This window comes from Sus scrofa, chromosome 10 (genome assembly GCF_000003025.6).
Source record: "Sus scrofa isolate TJ Tabasco breed Duroc chromosome 10, Sscrofa11.1, whole genome shotgun sequence".
Classification (NCBI taxonomy): domain Eukaryota; kingdom Metazoa; phylum Chordata; class Mammalia; order Artiodactyla; family Suidae; genus Sus; species Sus scrofa.
The window spans coordinates 16,305,156-16,318,839 of record NC_010452.4 but is presented as its reverse complement, the minus strand read 5'-3'; the positions used below and the strand labels follow the sequence as shown (position 1 = coordinate 16,318,839).

The following is a 13,684-nucleotide window of genomic DNA, read 5'->3' as shown; positions in this document are numbered from 1 at the left end:
ATAGTAGAGTTCACGTTGCTGTGTCTGGATAAGGTCAAATCCTCCCATCTGGTCATAGATTTTTTTTTTTAATGTAATTTTTTTTTCCGTTGTACAGCATGGGGACCAAGTTACACTTACATGTATACATTTTTTTTTTCCCCACCCTTTGTTCTGTTGCAGTATAAGTATCTAGACGTAGTTCTCAATGCTACTCAGCAGGATTTCCTTGTAAATCCATTCCAAGTTGTATCCAATAACCCCAAGCTCCCGATCCCTCCCATTCCCTCCCTCCCATTTTATGGACCTCGTTTAGGTCCCTACTCTGAGAAGTTCTTTGAAGTACGTATCATGAAAAACATTACTTATCTAAAAGTGGAAATACACATTTTAAAGGTAGCTCTCCTGACAGAAGCTGGACCCTGCAGATTTAATGGCAGGTTGGCCTCCCTTTTGCATTTTGTGCAATTCAGTTTCTTAATTCTCTGGGAAATAATAGAAAACTTCCTATACTCATCCCCCTCCAGATCAGATCTGAGTAAAAGATAGGATTCAAAAGAATGTGATTCAATTCACGTATGATAAGTATGGAGAAGAGGGTCTGCCTCGATAACAGGTAATGACAATTACATAAACATTCAGAAAGGGTTGTTTTAATAGCAATATCATAAAGTAATCTGCCCATATGTAAATGCTAGTCTTGTGAGAGAGAGTTAAATCCTGTAGCTTTTTAAACAGGTTTGGACATGCCAAAAACAAATGTAAAGGAATTTCCACTTTTTTTTTTTAATAAAAGCCTCTCTTTCTTCTTGAGTAAAAAAGAAGTGAAGAAGGAGAATGATAGTGGTATTATAATACATTAAATGACTAACACAAATGATGAGCCAAAAAGGACACTTTCTTAGGAAAAACACAAGCCAAGACTACAATTCATTGACAGGCATTTCTGTCAGTGCATAAAGGAGCAGCTAACACTTATCTCTATTATAAATTTATGTTACTGGTTTTCTCGGTTGTCTTTCAGGAACAATTGCATTAATCTATTTCCCTACTAATTCCCATAGAATTACAGCCTGATGGATAACAGTATAGGCTTTGCAGGCAAATTGCTGGGTTTCAAATACATATCAGCTGTGTGACCTTAGATGAATCATTTCACTTCTTTGTGCCTTTGTTGCATCAGCTGCAAACCAGAGAAACAACAGTCTGTACGTTACAGGGCTATTTGGAGGGCGAAATAAAAGGCGCTCAGCTCAGTTCCCTCCTGGAACAGAGTCCACGCTCAGTCAGTGATGGCCACTGACTTGCCTTTAGCTACTACCTCTCCTATTATTTCTTTACAAAGCTACTACATTTTAGCATGGTGCCAGGCAGATCCTAAGACGAATACATTCTTAACCTCGGAGACTACACTTGTGAGTCTTCAACTTACTCTCGTGTATACATGGTCACCGCCTACATGCCATTTTCTCACCTGCAACTTCCCACAAAATTTCCTTCATTTTCACTTTTTTTTTTTTTTTAGATCCAAATGCAACCAAGGACCAGTAAGAAATTATGTGTCCCCCTGTCCCTGTAATACTTCCTGGAATCTCCCTTCTGGATCTTCTTATTTATCTTACCAACTCTGCATATTTTCTTTTCTCCCTCACCAGCGTATAAGCTTGTGAAGGACAGCGTCTGAAGCTATTTTATATTTAGAGCGCCCATCAGCCCTAGCACAATGTCTTGTAACAGGAAAGCTCCATGCAGACTGAGTAAATATATGAACAGATATTTTAAAATGTACCTGAAAGTTTGTTATAGAAAGAAAAGAAGTTGAATAGTAGGACCAGCGAAAACAACTGACAAGAGAGGAACCTCGCTTCTGTTTTCATGTACTCAGGCTATGTATTATGCTTAATGGTCATATCTATTTGGCACTGGATTCAAACACTGTCAGAGGGACAATCTTATAGAGAACTCTGCTTTAAAATTCTATGTGTGTGTGTGAGAGAGAGAGGGAGGAAGGGAGGGAGGGAGGAAGGAAGAGAGAAGAAGAAAGAGAGAGGTTTTCAAGTAAGCATATTCAGGTGAGAGGCACAGTACACTTTACCAACTCTACCTGAATTGTTACAATGGTCATCGTTTGATCCTGCGATACCATACATGCATGTGAGGTTAAAAATGAAAAAAAAATTATAAACGCATAACATACTATAATATGTACAAGAAAAATTCCCAAGAAAAATTTTTTCCATCTCCTATATTTTATACCGATAAATAAATATTAAATATATATATTTATATATCAATACTGAGCTTTGAATGGCCATACACTTGCAGTATATGAATCATTAATAGAATTATGACTTACTGAGCTTCAACTCTTTGCCAAGGGCTAAGCTAGGCACTCTGAGAAACATAATACGAATAAGACCTCTCCTTCCACTTGGAGAAGAATACATTCCAGAAGGGAAGACAAGCAGGTGCATTAAACACTTCTGAGAATTATTTTTTTCAGATTTTCATTTTTCCTCTTTTGAGGAATTGTTTTGTAGTAGTAAGTGCCTTCAGCTCCAAGTGGGAAGGAGGAGTCAGAGAAAGGCGTGCTCCCTCGGGCATGGGGCATCAAGGAGCGCTCCCGGGGAAAACCCAGAATTTCAGGGAGACCTGGAAAAGGAGGTGAGATCACAATAGGGCGAGAGGAGCTCAGAGGGACAGTCTAGGTGTAGACAACAGGCAAGGGGAGAAAAGGGCAAAAGTTGAAGCAGGGCTGCATCTTCTTGAATCACATGCTGGAAATAATAGTCTGTACGTTACAGGGCGACTGGGAGGGTTAAATGAAAGGCACTCAGCTCAGTTCCCTGAACACAGTGAACATGTGAGAGGATGAAACTGGTAGCAAGGAAATAAAACCAGAAAGCGGGGAGCCTGTCAAGGAACCTTAAATGCTGAATGCTGTCATAGCATGGCACTGAGGAAGGTTTTGAGAGCAAATGACAGAGTCAAGGCAGTGCTTCTGGATGTCCACTCAGCAGGGGTTGGAGAAAGGTTGGAAGGATGATGGCAGAGTATTTTTATAACCCTCGTGAGAGGTTAGCAGAGCCTAATTTACGATGAATGCGAACAGTGGGTATGAAGGACATTTCTATGAAATCTCTCTGAACTTCGAACCAAGGAAACATCCTGAACAAAGGATACTCCAATCGATTTAAATGCCTAATGTCAATAAAGCAGGAATTTAATACTGCATTGTTTTAAATTACAGTTAGAGTTATTAGCTATCAGAGCTGGAAGGAAACTTTAGAAATCATCTAGTGTAACCTAATTTTATAGGTGAGTACACAGTTTCAAAGAATTAAGCAATTTGTCAAAAGTTGCAAAGATAGTGAATGCCTGGGAAAAGACACCCAAACTCAAGTTTCCTCAAACCTAGGACACCCTGCCCCCGAATACCCCGTCCCCTGCTAAGTCAAGTGTACGGTTGTAATGGTTCCTTCACCCAAAGCGGACTTTGAATCACTCCTTATTCTTTTCTCTTACACTGAAGGTCTCATTTCGGTCTCCTCGGCTCTTCTCCCACAGTGCTTTAAGGCAGGGTGCTCTCCCCGGGCTTTCACCCACTCCTTTGGCTACAGTATCTTTATGGAAAAGCAGCCAGATCTGAGCCTATCGTCATGATCTTTCTCCTCACACCAGACCCACACTGGACAACTCCACTGGCGTTCTGAAAGCAAACACATTCTTCCCTCTCTCCCTCCTTTTACGGTTCCTCGTTGAATTAATGAGTCTTCCAGTTAACATGGGCTAGAAACTTTGGAATCACCTTTAATTCTGGCCTTTCTTATCACTCCCCTAAACGCCTCCTGAAGATGCTATTTCCTTTCCATTTTACTGGCACACTCCTAAGTGAGGACTACTACTGTGCTTACATTCTAATTGGCGTCCCTGCCAATCATCTCTTTCCCAACCAATCTGTTTTCACAGTGCCTTTCAATTACCTTCTTTAAATACACAACTTGATCCTATCATAGTTCAAGCTCTCTTGATTGTTACTTGAGTTACACAGCCTCCCAACTAGGGCTGTAAACTTTTTCTGTAAAGGGCCAGATAGGAGGTATTTTAAGCTTTGAGGACCACAGTCAATTCTGCCAATGGTAGGACTCTACATATGTACATAAAGGATAATCATGGCTGTGTCCCATAAAATTTTATTTACAGACATATTTGTTTTCATGTAGCATGAGATACTGTTTTTATTTCCCAATCATTTAAAAATAGAAACAACTTTCTTAGCTCAGGGACCATACCAAAAGAGATGATGGATGGACCAGATGTGGCCTAAAGGGCTGGAGTTGGCTACTCAGTCCTAACTGGTCTTCTTGTGTCCTAATCAACTCTCCATACCTCTGTCTGAGTCAGGATCCCAATCCAAGAAGTTGATCATGTTCGGGCCCTTGATTAATATATAAAAAGAGCAACCCATTACTCACAGAATGGCCAAAAGGCCAGAATATGGAGCATGAGACAATTCCTCTGGTTCCTTTCCCTGTTCCAGGTTTGCCTCTTCTCAAAAAACTTAAGGTTGACTGTAGAGTTTATATTCTCTCTCATCATTTTCTCTTTGAGTGTGCGGTTCCCGCTACCTGGGTATTCACCCTTCTCACTCTGAGAACTCCTATTCACCAACTCCGAAAGCCTCATCACCTGGAAGCCCAGTGCAGAAGGAGCCAAATCTCCTTCTGTACTCCTGTAGTAAACTCTATTTCTCTCACTACTTTGTTATTACCCTCCATTAAAATTGCAAATATAGATCTAGCCTCTTTGAAGAGTATCAACAACCTAAGGGAATTGAAGTATTGAGGGTTTTTTTTTTTTTTTTTTTTCCCCTCCTTACATTCAGGGCCAACCAATGTATTTAAAAGACAGTAGTTGTTCAATAAATATTTGTTGAACATATGAATGTCATATTTACCAATTCGGTCCTTCAATAAATGCTGAATTTCTATTTTCCACTTTTAAGCCCAATTAGACAATAAAGGGAAATTCAAAAAAAAGTGGTAGGTTATTTTTCTTTCAGATTGACCTACAAATTTCTACTCCAGTTTTTAAATGTTCTTTGCCCTGGCATATTTGAAAGTCTTATTTTATCACTACTCTATAGTATTTTTTCATATTTAACTTTAAACTTTATTTAGAATATGTACTTTTTTTAGCCACACACTGGAATATATGAATCAATAAAAATGGTGAGAGCAAACAAACTCTTAAAAAATCTGAATTATATATCAGAAAAATTTAGCCCAACAACCAAGTCACATTGTCAATGCAAAAGAAAGATATACACAGTTCCTTCATGTTTTATTGTCATCTTTAAATTTATGAATGTGGATTTTATAAAACATGAATGTAGACTAAGTGTAAAAAAAAGCTCACAAAAGAGTACTACATTTAGACAATAGATAATTAAGTTTTATTTTCTATAAAGCTAAGTTAAATTTTTGTAGGCTTGTAAATAAAGCTCAATAGAAAAAGCTTTCTAGGGAACCAAGCAAAACCGTTTTGCTTAAGAACAAAGGAATTAGTTACCACTAGTCCATTTTCAATAGTTACTGCATCTTAATATGCTTCTACTTGCAAGAAATTGATCTTGTCAGACAGTACAAATTGATACTGCACGGGAAAACTCTCTACGGATTTTGACTTCAGAAATTAACTCCCTGAGTAAGACAGAATGGCAAAGGGGGCAAAAACCCGCATTAGTATTTATTTATTGAAGCTCAGCCACATTGAGACATTAAAAGCTGTCCTATTTAAGTGGGTTAGTAGTGCTTAGCACACAAATGGTTGGTTCTCAATAGAAGTCTGACAGAGAAGAAAGACTATTAACTATCTTGATGAAGCTGAATTCCAAAACTTCCAAGACTAAATAAGAACTGTGTTAACGTGAGCATTCTCAGTTCTATGATGACAATACTTTAAAGGGGCATTCAAAGAACAGTTGTTATTCTGCAGTATTAAGTGGTTTTTTTTTTCTCATAAAAGTGTTTCATCTATTAGGATTTGTCCAGATATCACACATGTATAAATGATTTTCCTTCTTTCCTTTTTTTCCTTCCTTTCTCCTTCTTTCTTCTCTTTTCCTTGTATTGTTTAAAAGGGAAGTTGGCAAATCATTTGGAATGTTATCATAACAAAATGTTTTTGACAAAGTTGGATTTTAACAGAACTAGAGGCATCTTAACACTAACCCAAAACTTTGGGAGGTTCACCAACCTCTAGAATTTTTTTTTTTTCTCCAAATGCAGGCTGTTCAAGTGGTGCTTTTCTCCATCTGTTATCATACCGTGCTCAGAATTACATTGTCATATTTAATGTAAAAGGGATCAGTCCCCTTTCATAGCTTAAATTCAATATATTACTATGATTAGAAGACCAGTGTTTTTCTAGTTTAGGAATAAACCAAGGAGTATACACTCACATGTGTATTTAGACAATGTTCTCTCTAAAAACTAAAAACACTAAAAATTGAACAAACTCAAAGGCTTGATCTGTAAATTGAAAAAAAAAATTGTACTCAAACGCAAAGGGAGAAGAAACCATTTATATGGTAATGTGAAATGCCTATAATCTCAGTTTGAATTTTTTTCTGTGTCTGTATATTTATGTGTATAGGTGTGTGTGTTTTCAATACAGCAAACTACCCAGTTCAATACCCAAACTACCTAAAATGTCTTCTTGTAATTTAGGGCTGAGCTGCATGTTTCCTAAAGCGTTATGATGACGAGGATCACATCACCATATCTCATGACGGAAGCAATGCAATTTGAAATCTTTGAAATCGCGATAGTGTCAAGCACGGTTACTGCAATGGTTTGTTTCAATTTCATCCCTAAACGTTACACCTCCTTAGGATCAGGTCGCTTATTTTGTATCAGTTCCATCTCAGTCTGCATCTTGGAATGTCTTTTACTCTGTCTCCTTCACCACTGACAGCAGCTGATTCTTTTCCTCAATGTTTTCCTCAGATACTTCAGCTCAGCAGTTTTATGAGACACAGAATTAACAGGAGAGGTAGTGGTAATAGTAGAAGAAATATGTTATTTTGCTTATATTGATAGAGAATCACCTAAATATTTGAGCACTGTGGATGAAAGGTTTTGGAATATATCAGTAATTCACTGCCACACTTATCATTCACTTGTCTGGGTGTTTTGCTCACCACATCTCCACTTTTCTTAATACGCCTAAAAGCTGTGTGTGCACTGAATGACTAAGACTTAACTCTCACAACTGTTTGGAAGCCTGTGGCAAAAATCAGTGGAATGGAATTGGTGCTATGGTGCATAATGGGATTAGGGAGTACCTGGTGAGGTGCAGTTGGTGCTCAGATTCGCCCAGCAGTTCTGTCAGTTTCAGGCACTCCTCCCTGGCCTGGGTTGCCTTCTGCTGCTCCTGTTCCAAGCGCTGCTTGCTTTCACTCACTTCTAATCTCAATTTCTCGATTTCCTTAGGTAGAGAGAGGAGAGAAAGAGCATCCATATAAAATATATGCACGTGAATTCAAAATTAACTCCTTTTTATTTTTTGCCATGAATTTCAATGTGATGGACAATTATTAGAAAATTTAGGCGAGCTTCCATTTTATGACAAAGGGAATTAACACAGCCAAAAATGCACATTAGTGAGGCTTTTTTGGATCGTAAGATGCAGTCTCATTTTAAAAATGAAATGATCAAATGAGGGTAGTCAAAATGGATAATCTGTACTTTCATTCTAAGCCTCAGCCCCTTTCAAAAATAAAACCAACTTAAAAAGTCACTTTTAAAATATAACATTTCTGTTTGTGAGATTAGATCAGACAGGCAGTGATTTACATCAAGTATGGGACTCTTTATTCTAAAAGATGTAGTTATAGCTTTATTTGGATGTTTTGAAAACCAAATTAAATGGTAAAATAATTTAAGATATCTTTTAGAATAATGTGAGGTGTAAAAAGAAGGCATTCTGATGCACGATAGTATCTAGAAAAAAAAAAGCTTGAAAACCTACAAGCATTTTGAATGTATACCATTTGTTAACTCAAATAATATTACATTAAAATTGCATTTAAAAAGGGGACAAAAGCACTCTAAGATTAATCAATATAAACATGCAAAATATATGAAAATTTATGACAGCTTATTCTTTGGTCTCCGTGTGAAATTATCCTTGTCTTACTGAAACTCAAACATTTCAAAGCAAAAACACTTTATATAGAAAGTAGTTTTAAATAATCTATACATTAAAGTAGAAATCTTTATTTATTATAGACATCTATTTTTAAAAAGAAAAGAGAAGAGATAAATATTCAGACTACTAAAACAAGAAAAACAAAAAAGGGGAAAGGGAAGGGTTGAAATGTTTTCAAACTCAGCAGAAATCAAGAGGCAATTTTAATACACAAAAATGCAATCCACTCTTGGAAAACAAAATCATATCTAAGTAGAATTTTAAACTTAGTATTTAAGTACATTTCAAATTTCTTCATGTGATTTACTTAATATTCAGGATACTCTCCAACCATATTTAATACATCAGGCAAAAGAAATGAAATAATTTTTCCATGTATTACACTATAGTTTATCTCCATCCAAACTGTAGATTACCAGCAATATAATAACACAACTTATAATGGTTGTTCATTTTTAAAAACCTATGTAACAATGAGTATATTGTTTTCAATTCAGGGTAGATTTTCAGTATCTTTCAGATTAGAATAGTAAATGAAACTATTCAAATTTTCAAAAAAAAATCATATCAATATATTTACATCCCCAAATTAAATATAATTAAAGAGATGGAAAAACATAATACAAAAGTCTAAGTTCTGTCTAACATATATGAAATTAACAAAAATGAAAAGAAGTACAAAATTGGGATTCTACGTTAACTTTAAAATTTCAAAAATTCATTAATTTTTTATACAGCATTATATGCAAGAAACTATACTAAATATTATGGTGGACTCAGGGAGTTCCCACCTCTACACTCAGGAATGAACAATTCAGTTGAGGAAATGTGACATATACAGTAGAAAAGACTATCAAGACACAAAGCGTAAGAAAGCAACAAATGAGTTTTAGAGAAAATCTGTGCTTCAAGAGACCAGATTAGTGATACATTAGCATGGGCAAGAAAAGTGGGAAAGAAGGTAAGGGCACATCAACTCGCGTGGAATGGTAGCTTAGAACAATTATGGAACATCTTGAAATTGAGATTTATGAAGCCGTATTTTCTTACAGATAATGTGGAGATCATGGTTTAAATATGTATGCAATATGAGAGAAGCTGAGCTTAAAAAAAAACTGGATCAGTGTGGTTGATCAATTTAAGATGGTAGAGACTGGGCAGTAGGAGAGCACAGTAAGACAGGCGCAATATCCCAACCATGAGGAGGAGGGACACCGAAAACCGAAATAGAAAGAGAACATGATGAGTGTTTGTAAGTAAAAGGAGAGATATCAAGAGATATTAAAGATGACTCCAGAATTTTAAATTAGAGGGTATTAAAAAAATGACAGAAATAGAAAATGTATAAAATTCCAAACTGTCTTCAAAAGGGGCAACAATTTTTATAAGGACTATCCAACAACGGCATATGTAGCCTTACATTGGTAATTAGGTTTTAAGTATAAAGCAGCTGCTTTCTAATCTCATGTGATAAAAAGTCAGAGGCTGCGCTGAAAGTGAGTCAAACACAGAGACTGATTAAGAATATGGGCCCAAGGAGTTCCCATTGTGGCTCAGAGGGTTAAGGACACAACCCTGTCTTTGTGAGGATATGAGTTCAATTCCTGGCTGCCCTTAGTAAGTTAAGGATCCGCTGTTGACATGAGCTGCAGCATAGGTCACAGATGTGGCTCAGATCCAGTGTGGCTGTGGCTGTGGTGTAGGTCTGCAGCTGCAGTTCCAATTAGACCCCTGGCCCAGGAACTTCTACATGCCGCAGGTACATCTCTAAAAATAAAAAATAAAAAAACAAGGGCCCGAGTCAACACAAATTGGGTTTCACACACAGCTCTGGCACTTTCTAACTCTGTGACCTTGGACAAGTCACTCAACTCTTATTAGTTTCTTCAGTCTAATATGGGAGTGATAAACCCAGCAAGCTTCTAAAACTATCATGAAGATAAAATGAGATGAGTGCTTAGCAAAGTACCTAGGATACAGTAAGGGCGGAATAAAAGACAGCTAGTAGTATTATTACTGATTTTTCTCTACCTGTCAAGAATAATGAAGATGTAAGTAGAGAAAAATGAGCAGCCTAAGGATATATGGCTATCTCTGAGGACTAAAGAGTTGTTGATTTAATTCAACAAAATTTCCCAATAAAGCAGTATTCTGGTGAAAACTGAGTAAGACTGTTACAATTTCAAAACACAAAAAGCATTTTTTGTTAGGAAGATGGAAAATCACTGCCTGCTTCTGATTATTTGTGCCAGAGAAAGAGCTTATTGGTGCAGATAATCAAAATCAACAAATAATCTAACCAGCTGGACTAGGGCTCAACACTTACTCCCTGAGTCAGGAAAATCTGCCATGGCACCAACTCCAACAGTTAGAAGAGGACCCTCTTGCCAGAAATGCCATGCTCCCACTGGCAGGATAAACCTTTGCCTCACCCAACTAGGTCAGGCCTGCTTCCTTGGCTGTATACAGTGGCTCAGGGATGAAAGGCCAACAACAGTCACAGGCCAATTGTACATTACTCTCAAAGTACACTATTAACCTGCAATGTACAATGCAGTTTGATATGGCCACCTTTTGGCTAACTGGGCAAAGACAAATCCGGATAGCTTTACACTTTACCAAAAGATAAGCTTCAGGTCATGACTGTCACCACCAGAACAACTAAAAGCAGAAGCTGTTAAAAGTGGCTACCTCAGGAGAACAATACCAAGGATGAGATATGGAGAAAGGGAGACTCATTATTGCTCATTTATAATTTATACTGTAGGAACTCTTCTTCTTCATCATGGTAAAATTCATTCTCACCATTATTAGATTTTCTTATCAAAGTAATGTACTTAATTTAAGTCAAATAGTACTCAACTGATCATAATAAAGAATGGCTAGTGCCTATGCTCTACCCCTCAACCATCTCCAAGGCTAATGCTCAATGGCACACAGGATCCACTCCTGATATTTATCTTCATATTTTTAAATAATGTGATATAATGCTATTCCTTGATTTTGCTCCATTATACATTATCAATTGACTTACTATATTAAAGAAGGTAGTATTTAGGTCTCTTACTGCTCAATATACCCACCTCATTCTTCCATATAACACTTTTGGTTAAATCGTTAGTTGGTAATTCATTTACATTATATAGATTATAGAAATACTGTTTGTACCAAAACAAGCTTCTGCTTAAATTAATTTTATTATAAAATATTTTATTATTTCTTGAATCTACTGTTCAGTTTTTAATAGTTTATTTTTCTAGGTAACTGACATTTTCCCCCCAAATGTTCAAACGGATCTGTCAAATACCCATCAGTAATATTTTTCCAAATAATGAAACATATTAGATCAATTATCAGTTCCCTCAAAAAAATTTTTTAGATATATCCTTCTCAGTGCTTTATGTCTGGTCTGGTTGATCTCTGCCTTGGGTCAAGCCTTACCCATGCTCCTATTAGAGTTCCCTGTTTTCTGGGGTTTAAGTCATTCTGATTTTCAGTTTATTCCCTTTTTTTGTTGAAATACGTACTCCAAGTAACTGTTATAAGAAAGGGTACATGAATAATACGTTTTTTAAAAGTATCTGTATGCCTGAAAAAGCTATTATTCCATGCAACTACTTGATAGTTTCGCTAGGTATAAAAATCTATGCTGAAATTAATTTTCATTCAGGATTTTTAAGAGGCTACTCTACTGTCTTCAAGATTCTAATATAACAATTGAAACACCCTATGCCAAAGTTCCCTCAGTGGGTTAAGGATCTGGTGTGTCACTGCTGTGGCTCTGATTATAGCTGTTGCACAGGATTCAGTCTTTGGCCAAGAAACTTCTAAATGCTGTGCATACAGGGGAAAAAAAAAAAAAAAAGCCCTAAGCCCTCATGATTCCTAATAAACGGTCCATGATTTTCTTTTTTGTTTCTGAAAATACTTTTCCCTGGAATTTTGAAATTTTACAATGTTAGATCTTTTTACATGTGCTGTGCTGGGTTTTCACTAGGCCCCTTTCAATGTGGAGGATTTTTTTTTTTTTAATTTGAAGAAATTCTTGTTTATTATTAAGGATATTTTGATGCCATACATTTTAATAATTCCTCTTCCTGGAACTCCTGGACATTGGTTTTTGTCTCTACTGAATTGATCATTTAATTTTCTTATATATTCTATTAAGCTGTACTCAGATTTTAACTTCTGGGAGATTCCCTTGACCTCACCTTCCAAAACTCCTATTGAATTTAAAAAGAAAACATTTTTAGCACATTTACTTCCATCTTATGAATGTAATATTGTACCTCTCTATTAGAATATTATAGTATTTTAAACATTCTCCCCTACTTATATGTTGCCTCAGTGTCCTTTTTTTCTGTTTGATTTAGATACATAATAGAAAGAGGCTTTCCTCAAATATGTAATACTTGGCTGTCCTTTCATATTTGAGAATGAGTACTTAACAAAAGTTTGGATATAATGGCTTCTGGGTAATATAATAGTTTATACAATTTGTCAGCAAACATTCACTTCTATCTCCCTTCCACTGGGATTAGAATACGCTATCTCTCCCCAATGACTTTGGGCTTGGCCATCTGATTTCACTTAGCCAATGGAGTTTTCATGCCTATAATGAAAACAGAAGTCAAAATATGTTTATGTGGTTTGGCTTTGTTTTTATATATCTGGTGATTCTCCATGAGAAAAGCATGCCCTGGATAGCTGTTGTCCCTTATGCCTGGACCACACAATAAATACATGTGGAATAGAACCAAACCCAAACCATAGCCCAGACAACCTACAACCCACACTCTGAAGCTGAGCCACCCAGTTGATTTTAAGAAAATCAGCTAAGTCTCAGCTGACCTGAAGATTCATAAACAAGAGCATAAATTATTGCTATTGTAAGCCATGAATTTTTTCAATATAAAATAACTGATAAACCACTCTAAAGGAACAAGGAAGGCTACAACTGTATATCACCTTAGAATTTTATTTCATTTTTGAAACTACTGCATGAAGCATATAGGGCAGGTATCCTTGTTTATACAAATAAGAAACTGAGAATCAAAAAACACTGAATTAACCAGATCTTCTGACACTGCTTCTTCATATTATACTATAAATTTGACAAAAACTTTCCATGTTTTTCTTTTCAACCAAGATCCATACTAATAAATTCATTTCACTTAATTTAGAAACATACACACTCCTGCACACATATATATATAAATGTAACTATCATTTCACAATGCAACATTAATCCTATGTGTGAAGCACTTAGATATTTCCTATTCCTTCTTATTCTATTCATTTTTTTTAAAAAAACTTCTTGTTTCATCCCATAAAATTGATTTCATTGTATATCATCTTAATCCCAAAGGGTAAGTTTTCTTGGAAAGAAAAAGTAGCATATAGGAACTATTTTCATCCAATGGTAATGAATTATCCCTGCTACTAAACATTCTGTGACTTAAAAATATTTAATACACTTTATTAAAGGGTA

The 13,684-nt window shown here is 36.1% G+C and overlaps 1 protein-coding gene across 14 annotated transcripts in view; it reads right to left on the bottom strand.

Annotated features, from left to right (window-relative positions):
• SDCCAG8 (serologically defined colon cancer antigen 8) overlaps positions 1-13,684 on the bottom strand; it is a 250,651-nt gene that overhangs the window by 122,989 nt on the left and 113,978 nt on the right. For all 14 annotated transcript variants that reach the window (XR_002336127.1, XM_021064173.1, XM_021064174.1 and 11 more), the window contains one exon: positions 7,328-7,470. Coding sequence is in view for 13 of the 14 variants with exons in the window: in XM_021064173.1 (XP_020919832.1) it covers positions 7,328-7,470 (143 nt within the window). In the remaining variant the exon portion in view is untranslated. The remainder of the gene's footprint in view (positions 1-7,327; positions 7,471-13,684) is intronic.